Source organism: Hypanus sabinus, chromosome 3, assembly GCF_030144855.1.
Source record: "Hypanus sabinus isolate sHypSab1 chromosome 3, sHypSab1.hap1, whole genome shotgun sequence".
In the NCBI taxonomy this organism is placed as follows: domain Eukaryota; kingdom Metazoa; phylum Chordata; class Chondrichthyes; order Myliobatiformes; family Dasyatidae; genus Hypanus; species Hypanus sabinus.
In genome coordinates this window covers 90455935-90468279 of record NC_082708.1, presented here as the reverse complement: position 1 = coordinate 90468279, position 12345 = coordinate 90455935, and the positions used below count along the sequence as shown (strand labels likewise).

The 12345-nt window shown below is 38.6% G+C and overlaps 1 protein-coding gene across 1 annotated transcript in view; it reads right to left on the bottom strand.

Annotated features, from left to right (window-relative positions):
- The window catches only part of myo16 (myosin XVI), a 502924-nt gene that overhangs the window by 279383 nt on the left and 211196 nt on the right, over positions 1-12345 (bottom strand). The window contains exon 10 of the mRNA XM_059963452.1: positions 5701-5811. Within this exon, the coding sequence (XP_059819435.1) occupies positions 5701-5811 (111 nt within the window). The remainder of the gene's footprint in view (positions 1-5700; positions 5812-12345) is intronic.

Here is a 12345-nt window from a genome sequence, read left to right as displayed (position 1 = left end):
TCACTACAATAGGTTCATGTTGTCAAGAGTATAAAATTACAGACTTAATGGCCTTAAAATGTGAAGAGAATAGACAGGATATCAATGAACAGGAAATAACTAGATTATTGAAATTTGTGTGAGTACTTCAATAATGTGAAATTCAATTTGGATCTTTTCAGAGACAATGAAGTGAATAATCAAGTCTAGAGTAACAAAGCTATGAAGAAATTCATGCCAGTTAAATATATTGAACCTACAGCCTCATCTGAGAGTTTTAAATAAGTTGACTGTAAAGATAAAGGGAGCATTAGCTTCAGTGTTCTAAAATTCCCTTTTCTAGAATGGTCCTTGTGAACTGAAAGGAAATATCCATGATTTAACCAATATTAAAGAAGACAGAAATAAGAATAAAACAGAACTAACATTTGTCAAAAGGAAAGTGATGAAAGGTAACAAGGCATTTGCAAAATGGTAGTATGATGGAATGGAACGGGTTTAATGCTATGACAAAGATATGGCCTTAACTGGCATTTCCAGCATTCTTTATTTTTATGTCACATTAGATTGTTAAGAAAAAGTTGTCACCGGTTAAGTGGCTGGACAAGAAAATACAAAGAGTGTGATGTGGAATAATATAAAACTGTCCATTTTATCCAGATAAATGGAATTTTTTAATGAGAAAAAAGTTGTTGGAATTGAAATGGATTATTGTATCATTGTTCATTGAGTTAATATTCAGCTTTGGCAGCTGTGGGGAAGGCAAAAGGTTACACTGGACATTGTTGCAAGTAAACAGGAAGATCCATCAAAATAAGTTCTCCAGCAATTATAGGGGGATTTGGGGACATTGTATCTGATGTACTAGGTCTCACTTTGATATCCTTACTAAGGGAAGATTATAAATACCCCGATGGGTATGAAAGAACGAATATAAAAAATCTGATCATGACAGGTTGAGAAGGACAAGGCCAAATCCTCACCAGTTTAGTAAAATGGAAGGTGATTACATTGAAACTTAAAACTTATTATGTATTTTTCTTTAAAGATAGATGTTGAAAGGCTGGAGAGTCCAGAACTTGGGGGTATTGCCTCTTTTTTAAGGTGCAGTCATTTATGCTAATGCGAGGAGAAATATCTTCACTTGGACAACTGGAAATCTTTAAACTTTTCTTTGTCAGACGTCTTGGATGATGAGTGAATAGACTCATGGTTGAGATCTTTTATGTATTAATCAGTGGAGATGGGGACAGGACAAGACAATGGAAGTGAATTAGTTCAGCAATAACTTATTGAATGGTGGAACAGGCTCAGGAGTCTGTATGGTTATTTTTGTTCCCATTTTTTATTTTCTGATGATGCTAATGATGATTTTATGACAGTAAATAAAAAGTTATAACTTAAATGTTAAGAAAAATTAATATCCCATATGTCAATTTAATGTATGAGGAAAGAGATATACCGTTTGTAATAGCTAATTTCTAATGTCACTTGGTTTAACATTGTGGGTGAAGGGGCATGTCCTGTGCTGTAGTCTTCTATGTTTTATGGCCTTTGATTTTGCCATTAACACCAATAATTTATTGAATGCTAAAACAATTTTTGCTCTTTGCTAAAACAATAATTTGGCTTAAAGTGACTTAACTTCTTATGGCAAGTTGCTTTACTCTTTTGCCAGGCACATGGACTCCAAATAATTAAGTATATTGGATTTGAAAGTCAGAGAACACAATCCTATTCACACAAACCTTTTATAGGCTCAGTGACTGGGCAAAAGCAACTTTTCACATTGAAATTTACATCAATCCTCACCTGAAGTTGTCAGGACAGTTAAAATAGTTGTATTTAGCAACTACAAAAGCTTGACTTAACGTTACAGGAGGTACCCAATGGAGAGGCCAGTAAGCGTATATTAGTGGTTATCTGTGCTGTAGCCCATCCATTTCAAGATTTGACATGTTGTGTGTTCAGATCTGCTCTTCTGCACATCACTGTTGTAGCACATGGTTATTTGAGTTATGGTCAGCTTGAATTAGTCTGGCCATTTTCCTCAGACGTCTCTCATTAATAAGGTATTTTCACCCACAACAGACACTCACTCGATTTTTTTTGTTGTTTGCATCATTCTCTATAAACTCTAGAGACTGTTTTGACTGAAGATCTCAGGAGATCAGCAGCTTGTGAGGTATTCAATCCAGGCTGTATGGCAACAACAATCATTCCATGTTCTGAGTAATTGAGATCAAATTTCTTCCACATTCTAACGTTTGGTCTGAACCTCTTGACAATGTCTGCATGCTTACTGCCACATGATTGTCTGATTAGATACTTGCACTAATGAGCAAGTGTACAGGTATGCCTAATAAAGTGGTCACTGTGTGTATACTGATAGTAATTTTTGGGCCAAAATTATGAACAAACTTTTCCTAAATAATCAGTTGAATATTCACTTCCAATTTCCTTTTGAGGGTGACAATCACAGGTAGTGCAGGTTATTATTAATTCACTTCCTTTTTTAGTTTATACCTGACCTCTGACATTCAGCAAGCGAAACTTCCCACAATCCACTCTAATCCAGACTTCTCAGCATTATATATACCTTATTGATTTTCCCCTCGTTTCTCTTCTCTAGGGAAGACAGTCTTTGTAACTAGTGTTTCCTTCTTATAAATAATTTCTGAACTCTCAGAAATGATATCCTTCCCATAATGAGTGGACCAGCTTTGAACACAATACTCCAGATGATACTGAATAAGAGTTTTATAAATCTTCAGCTTGACCACCCTACTGTTACACTCTAAGCCTTTAATGAAATCAGATTTATGTCTCTTATTAAAAATGTCTCAACTTGCCCTGCCGCTTTCAATGACAGGTATCCATGCACTCTGTTCTCTGCTCTGTTCACCTCGTCCTTTCGGGTCATGGTGACTATCTCTGCCCTTTGCTGCATTTGGCTCATAACCTCTATAGCTTTCCTGTCCTAATGCTTAATGTTTGTCCAAGTACCCTTTAAACATATTAATTGTATTCACCTCCATTACTTCTGTATCTACTCGTTCCAGATACCTGGGTTCAATTCCCACCACTACCTGGAAGGAGTTTGCATGTTCTCCCCGAAGCCATGTGGGTTTCCTCTGAGTGCTCCAGTTTCCTCCTACAGTCCAAAGACATATTGATTGGTAGGTTAATAGGCCATTGTAAATTGTCCTGTGATTAGGCTAGGATTAAACTGATAGGTTGCTGGGTGGTGAGACTCTAAGTGATGGAAGTGTCTTTTCTGTGCTATGTTTAAAAGAAAAAAATAATTAAGTAAGTAAATGTTCACGATCCCCTTGTATTAAAAACTTACACCTCAGAATCTTTTAAATTTCTTCCCTCTCACCCTAAACCTGTACTCTTTAGTTCTCGACTCCCCTGCCCTAGGGGAAAAAAAGAGATTCTTATTTATGCCTCTCATAATTTTATAAACCTCTATATGTTACCTTTCAGCCTCCTATACTGCAGTTTAAATAAATCCAGCCCACCTTGAATAAAAATTATAACCTGTAAAGGGTGGATGAAGAGGCAGATTTCCCTAACTTTCCCCACTTTCTGGTAAGTAATTATCTGAGGCTTTTGAAAATAACTTAAAATACATTACAAACATTGTAAAAATAAAGAAAGACATGCTACTTCGGCCAGAGTTATCCTGTTATTTTCCATTGTTGACAATTTTAAGATTAACATTCTTAGATCTTCTATATTTTTGCTACGTAAAGAGATTTTAGAGCCTTTGCCTAAAATCTTTTCTTGATGACAAACAACATTCATGTAACAGCAATAATTGAGCACCAGGAGTCATATCATATGTACACATAATACTTGAATTCCTAATACACCAAATGGGAGTACATGTTTTTAAATATTTATATTGGCAAAGTTACAGTCAACCCTTCAGCTTTGCAGGGGATATCAATTACCATGGATAGAAAGTAAAGAGATCAGAAGCTATTCAATTCCACCTCCCTACCCAACCCCGCCCCACAAATTGATGAGATGAATTCAAAGTTTGTTGCAATGAGTCATTGTTGGCAGAGTGCAAAGCCTTCAGATTCCACCCACCTGCCCCCACCCCACCACCTTTCTCCCTAATAAACCAACATATAAATATCTGGCTTTCAGTGACCTACACTTCAAAGACTTTCTCCATGTGTGTCCTCAACCCTTTGTTACATCAAAGGTTTGTTTGCTAAGTGTGAGAGGTTCCACAAGCTTTATGTGTTAGCTGTTCATTGACTTTAAATCTAGTTTCTCTGATTTTCAAAGAATACAAATGAAGGATTTCCGGTACTTGTTAGAGAAACTAATGCCTTTTCCAGTTAATGGAACATAATGGAACTTATTGAAGCTTCTGACTTATTCCAGTTTATAAGTAGACTAAAGTAAGTCTACTTTGTAGTCTGCTAGAAAATGTCATCCTGACAGTCACGATATTTCATTGTTATTTTCCTCTTGCTGGTAGCTACTTGCAGAATATTGGAGAACATTCACAAAATCTCTTCCAGGCAATGCATCCCCTGGAGCAAAATCCTTTTAGACTGAACAACATAATCGCTTCTGAAGACAATGATATTTTTCATTTTATCATCTTGTGATATGAAAGGACTAGCAGAACAATAATGAGGTACAATGAGGCACTTCATTTTGGGGCAAAGCTTCACTGTAAGTTAATATACAAATGACTGACCTACTATCTGAACCTTCCAGATCGTGGTGCTTTGTGCAGGCAGAAGACCAAGAGGTGCTGCAGACTCTGTTTACAAATACAAGTTCTATTTTAACAAATCTAGCGTTTACAACACCGGGCAACAAATACAACAGTCAGAACTGGACAGTTTTTGATGTTACTAGTAATGATTGTAACTGGTGCAAATGTGGAATGTTCCTTCTCTCAGCTTCATTCCATGGACTATCATAGTCATGGAAACAAACCTGTGCTAAGCACCAAACATCCACTTACATTCATCCTCCATGTATCCCTGTTTTTAAATCTTGAATCATAATCTTAAATTTGAACATTTATATTCTAACTCCTTTTATACACTTGTAATCAAATATACAAATTTGTATACAATTCAATTGCGTATATACCTGTAATGAACATTTTAAAAAAAGGAAGTTCTGGGACATAAGCAACAAACTTAATTTAATTAACAATATGATTTTGAACACCAACATGTTGTTAATAATTTAGTTGCACTTGCAAAGGATAAAATTTGATGTATTTTAATAAACAAAATTAACAGAATTTGCCCAATAAACTGAACTGAATCAAAAATCAATAACTGAAAAATTCAAGTCCTAATTTAGTCCTATTGGTATCAAGAAATTATAATGATTCTTAATCAAATTAAATGTTTTCCATTTAATCTAGTGTATCTCTTTGCAAATACCCTTTAGATTTCAGAGCTTAGAGGGAATGAAATAACCGGATGTCAATCCGATGTTGATTGATGTTCATTCAAAAGATGAATATTAGTGAAACAACAAACCGGTGAGTCAGTATGCTCAAAGTGATTTCTTCTCTTAGGCAGGCAGTTTAGTCAAACTAGCTGCAATATTTCTTACAACAGTGACAAAACTTCAAATATGTCATTGGGATGAAGCACTTTGGGATCCTTTGTGGAAAGGATATTTGTGGAAGCCATCTGCACCTTCCTTAAAACTTCCTTAAAAACTTACATATATTTGATTATTGCTGAACCGCTTCTGAATTTCATAGAGAAGACTTCTATCTGTCAGCTCACTCAAGGTGGACAAGTCATCATTGGGAGCAGGAGGAACCAGGTTCACCTAGAGTTAAAAACAAAGTTATGCAAAACTCCATTAATATACATTTCTCAGACGAGTATTCACAAGTACTCACAGTACTTTAGGAAATCACAGAGTTTAACTTTGCTTTGCAGCCTCCATTTTAAGTTAGAACAATGGCAAGCAAGTCCATGACCAACACTGCCTTGAGAATGTTTCTTCCAGGCTGATGTAGTCCCAAGGCTTCAAACTTCTTTTAGCTGCAAAAAATTCTGCAGGGCATTCCAAATTTGTTCCAAAAACAATCTATTTTAATATTGAAAATTTGATATCACCACAAAAGCCAACCATCTTAAAACAGTAGTTAAGCAACATAAAAGCCATCAATAATCATATCCTTATCAGAATTTGCTGCTTGTAAGACAACACAGAAAATATATAAAAGTAAATCTATGTTTCCAAATAGCCCAAATGACATACACAATTTTTCATGTTGCAACTCCTTAAAAGCTGGTAGAATGGTTGGTTTGTGGACCATGTTACGTCCTGTTACAGAAAGACATTGGAGTCGGTGCACAAATATCCTAACAGTGAGTTACTATCTTGGATATTTCTCTTCTGATTGCTAGACCCTGATGGACATTGGTAATGTATAATACTGCAAATCCATTTCCCTTTTTCATTGGTAAAACAGACGGCGGAGACCTGCATGGCTTCGGTTGCAGCGAAGACCAGGCTTTAATCTGAGGGCTTGTCTGTTGCAGCAGTCCAATAAAGGAGATGCCGGAGATGGGGGTAATGTGGCGTCCATGCTGGTTTGTCCATGCGGTGTCTAGTCCATTAAAGGAGATGCCGGAAATGGGGTTAATGTGACGTCCATGCTGATTTGTCCATGCGCTGTCTAGTCCATTAAAGGAGATGCCGGAAATGGGGTTCATGCAGTGTCCATGCTGGTTTGTCCATGCGCTGTCCAGTCCAATAAAGCAGATGCTGAAGATGGGGGTAATGTGGTGTCCATGCTGGTTTGTCCATGCGGTGTCCAGTCCAATAAAAGAGATGCCAGAGATGGGGGTAATGCGGCGTCCATGCTGGGTTGTCCATGCAATGTCCAGTCCAATAAAGTAGATGCTGAAGATGGGGGTAATGTGGTGTCCATGCTGGGTTGTCCATGCAGTGTCCAGTCCAATAAAGTAGATGCTGAAGATGGGGGTAATGTGGTGTCCATGCTGGGTTGTCCATGCAGTGTCCAGTCCAATAAAGTAGATGCTGAAGATGGGGGTAATGTGGTGTCCATGCTGGGTTGTCCATACAGTGTCCAGTCCAATAAAGTAGATGCTGAAGATGGGGGTAATGTGGTGTCCATGCTGGGTTGTCCATGCAGTGTCCAGTCCAATAAAGTAGATGCTGAAGATGGGGGTAATGTGGTGTCCATGCTGGGGTATTGCGGTGTCCGTGCTGGGTTGTCCATGCGGTGTCTAGTCCATTAAAGGGGATGCCAGAGTTGGGGTAATGCAGTATCCATACTGGGTTGGGGGCTGGCCTCATCCATCGGTGCTGCCATCGAGTATTCACTCAGAAGAAGACAAACTAGGTTGCGTGCGTGTTTATATTCATCTGCAGACTGCTGAGAACTGTTTATTCTTGCCAATAAAACCCATGTAGCATCAATTTACAAGACATGTCAATCAGGGGCTTTTTTTGCATGGTCGTATGTTTACTTGCTATTCTATCTGTGCTATGTGTGCCTTGTGCTGTGTATGACCGTTAGGACTGTGTTTTGAACCCTGGGCTCGGAGTAAATGGTGTTTTGCTTTCCTGGATTCGTGGGAATTCATGTATGGTTGAATTTCTTGAGCTTGAGCTTGAGCAAATAAACTTGAGCTCCTGGACTTTCCATATAACATATAACCATATAACAATTACAGCCCAGAAACAGGTCATCTTGGCCCTTCTAATCCATGCTGTAAGCTTACTCTCACCTACTCCCACCGACCTGCACTCAGTCCATAACCCTCCATTCTTTTCCTGTCCATATACCTATCCAATTTTACTTTAAATGACAATATCGATCATGCCTCTACCACTTCTACTGGAAGCTCATTCCCACACACCTACCACTCTCTGAGTAAAGAAGTCCCTCCCCCCCCCCCCCCGTGTTACCCCTAAACTTTTGCCCCTTAACTTTCATAATTTCACAGGAGATCATTTGCAAATTGATTGTGGGTACTGCATTATTTTTGCTCAGTCCTGTCATGTTTAGTAACTTCAAAACATTAAACTAATTCAAAGGATGATAAGGGAGTCCAAAATCTGAGTCTAACTTCATGTTTACTTAAAATGAGGTGTGCATATATAACATGATAGTGTCATGATGTGTGCAATTCACTTATTTTTACAAAAGAACATAATAAATTATTTAAACAAACACAAATGCTTTATCAACAGCATATTTACAATATTACTCTACTCCAACTCAACAGAGAATGCATCTCAACTATATACACAGTATTCTATATAATACAACTATAACACAATGTAATACAGGTCCATAGCTTAGTAAAATTTAAATTGTCCCACTCAGGCTTAAAGCATGCAGAGCAGATTCTGGTTCTTTATACTCACAAAGACTGAATGCTTGCAGCTTTCCTGAAGCTCATTGAACTCTCTACCAGTTTAAAACCAAGCCATATTTCACAAGTAACTGCCTCATTAACATACTTACTTTATTTTACTTACTTTACTTTATTGTCACCAAACAATTGATACTAGAGTGTACAATCATCACAGTGATACTTGTTTCTGCGCTTCGCGCTCCCTGAAGTATAACTCCCTTGCTGATGCATCCAACTATGGCAGAGTCATCAGAAAACTTCTGAAGATGGCAAGACTCTGTGCAGTAGTTGAAGTCTGAGGTGTAGATGATGAAGAGAAAGGGAGACAGGACAGTCCCCTGTGGAGCTCCAGTGCTGCTGACCACTCTGTCTGACACACAGTGTTGCAAGCGCACGTACTGTGGTCTGCTAGTCAGGTAATCAATAATCCATGACACCAGGGAAGCATCCACCTGCATCACTGTCAGCTTCTCACCCAGCAGAGCAGGGCGGATGGTGTTGAACACACTGGAGAAGTCAAAAAACATGACCCTCATAGTGCTCGCCGGCTTGTCCAGGTGGGTGCAGACTCCCTGGCTTTGGGTGTCTTCAATAATGGCTTTGGATCTGAACGTTCCTGCATTACATTCACAATATCAGCAAAGCTCATTTCTGCTGGTTTGGTTGAAACAGTTGAACTTTGGAGCAAACTGTATGCCTTTAAACCCAATGCACTAAGCAAAATTGGTTCTGGTTTCTCATTGGCTATTTCATTTGCTTCAAAATACTGTTCAATTAGCTCGGTGTACAAAAGCCAGTTACCTGTTGAACAATCAAGCAAACAAGCCATTTTTGCTTATGATTATTATCACCTGGTACTCACTCTTTGTGAACCCATGAATTCTTCCATTTACTGTCTTTTTTTAAATCTTGATTATGCCTTCCCTTCTAAAGAACATGTGCTGAGCTGTTCTTTTCTAACTTGACTGTTTCTGCATGTGCTGCGCTGTTTTATTTTTATCTCTCCATTCCTCACTGCTCTTCAACAGGATGGTAGCCATCTTAGGTTTGTTTTAAAAAACAACCTGGTCACTACTGTTAAGTCTTGTAACTTCGGAATATTAAACTACTTCAAAGGACAAGAGGTCGAGCTTTGTGTTCACTTTAAACAAGGTGTGCGCATATCACATGGATATGTTAGCGTAGGCAGCAGTCCAGAAGAAATTCACTTGGCTCATTCTTGGTACAACACAGAATGAGGGCCTTTTACTATTGCACTCACTATATGCCTAACTATAACCATTCCATGTACCTGCCTTAATTCTATATCCTTCTATGCCCTGTTCATTCTGTCCAAAAACCTCTTGAATGTTGTTACTGTTCCTGCCTCTACCACCTCCTCTAGAAGCTTATTCCAGATACCAACCACTTTTTGCTTGAAATACTTACTCCTCAGACCTCCTTCAAACTTCATGCCTCGCACTTTAAAGTTGTGTACTCTAGTTTTTGACAGGCACTCTCAATCTACCCTATCTATGCTTTTCATAATTTTACAGGTTTCGTATATTAGTTCTCAAGATGATAGATTAAGGATGAACAATAGCATATTTCAGGGGAGCCTAAGAGAGAACTTCTTCACTCAAAGTATGATGCAATTGGGGATCAAGCTTCCAGTGAGAAGTGGTGAATGCTGGTTTAATTGCAAAAGTTAAGCGAAGTTTGGGTAAATGCATGGATGGGAGGAGTATGGATGGCTGCTGGGACTAGGCAGAATAACAGTTTGGTATGGACTAGATGTGCTGAAAGTCCTGTTTCTATGTTGTCGTACTGATACTGTATGATCTGTATTCTTTTAAGTTTAGAAGAGTGAGAAAAGAACATGGAAATATATAAGATCCTAAGCTGATTGGAACTCTGAATTCTCCCCTTCCTTTTCAGTCCTGATAAAGGATCTTGGCCCAAAATGTCGACTGTTTACTCTTTTCCATAGATGCTGCCTGGCCTGCTGAGTTCCTCCAGCATTGTGTGTGTTGATTAGAAGCCAAAATGTTTCCACATGTGGCAGAATCTTGAAAAAGGAGATTATGGATAGTCATTTCAAACTTAGGCACTTAATTCAGCACAACTTTGTGGGCCGAAGGGCCTGTATTGTGCTGTAGGTTTTCTATGTTTCTATGTAATTCCTTGTCACAATTACTGGAATTCTCCAACCAGAGGATTCTGGATGCTACTTCATTTGAGTTTTCAAAGCAGAGGTAATACATTTTTGAAAGATCAGGGAAATGACAGCTTAAAGGAGATTTAAACCTGGAGGAGCTGCAGTAAATCCTGAGCATTTTAAAAAGTGGAGCAAGCCTGATAAGCCGGGTGCCCTATTCTTGCTCCTATTTTGTGATCCTCTGAATTAGAATCAACCTGAAAATAAAGGAAAGAGAATTTGTAGCTGGTTCTATCTAGTCTACAGTCACAGGCTGTCAGGAAGCAGAGATTGCATGGGATCAAGAAGAGAACCACAGACATTCATGCTTTTCAACAAAGATCCAAATACAAGTGGGAGTTCAAGTGGTGAGTTGCTGAAAGATATGATACCAATTGGAAATTCAATAAGTAATGTGGTGAAATTTGTGTAAACACTCACAAACTATTGTCTAACAAGCACTAGTGTGAGGCAATGCTCAAGGAAACAGAAACACTGGAAGGAAGAAGGAAAATCTAGTTATTATAGTCCATATCTGTACAAAAACATAAGGGAAATCAGTAACGCAGTTCTTTTGAAGTCTAAATTGGAGTTTGGCCTGAAATTACAGAAACAGGAACCCAAAGGCAATCAATAGAGAGAGAAGTTGAGAGTCTGAATATGTGGCTAAAGGGCTGATTCTTTTTTATGGTACATAGTATTGACCTGGCAAGCTGCACCTGAAAAGGGCAAAAAAAAGATAAAAAAGGAAAATAATTTCAAATACATAAAGTGAAATGAAAGGATGATTTGATGGGCTGGATTGCTTTTGCTTAGACCATAAGACCACAAGACATGGGAGCAGAATTTGGCCATTCAGCCCATCGAGACTGCTCTGGTGTTAAATAATGGCTAATCCCAGATCCCATTCACCCCCGTCCCCCCATACACTTGCCTTCTCGCCATATCTTTTGATGCTCTGACTGATCAGGAAATTATCAATTTCTGTCTTAAGTCTCCACCGCTGTCTTTGGCAGAGCATTCTACAGATTCACTACTCTCTGGCTTAAAAAAATCTCTTCTTATCTCTGTTCTAAAAGGTCACCCCTCAATTTTGAGGCTGTGCCCTCTAGTTCTGCATAACTCCACCATAGGAAACACGCTCTCCACATCCACCCTACCTAGTCCATTCAACATTCGGCAGGTTTCAATGAGATCCCTCTACATTCTTCTAAATTCCAGTGAGTACAGTCCCAAAGCTGCAAAATGTTCCTCATATGTTACCCCTCACATTTCTGGAATTATCCTCGTGAGCCTCCTCTGGACTCCCTCTAATGGCAACTCATCCTTTCTGAGATATGGGACATATAGCTGTTGACAAAAGGATCAGCATTATCTCCTTTATTTTGTATTCTATTCCCCTTGAAATAAAAGCCAACATCACATTTGCATTCTTTACCACAGACTCAACCTGTAAATTAACCTTCTGGAGGTCTTGCATGAGGATTCCTAAGTCCATCTGCACCACTGATGTTTGAAACTTCCCCCATTTAGATAATAGTCCACAAAACTGTTCCTTTTACCAAAATACTTTATTACATATTTCCCCACACTGTATTCCACTTTTTTGCCCATTCTTCCAATTTGTCTAAGTCCTGCTGCAATCACATTGCTCCCTCAACATTACCTACCTTTCTATCATCTGCAAACTTTGCCACAAAGCCATCAATTCCACTATCCAAATCATTGATAAACAATGTGAAAAGTAGCAGTTCCAATACTGATCTCTGAGGAACACGACTCGTCACT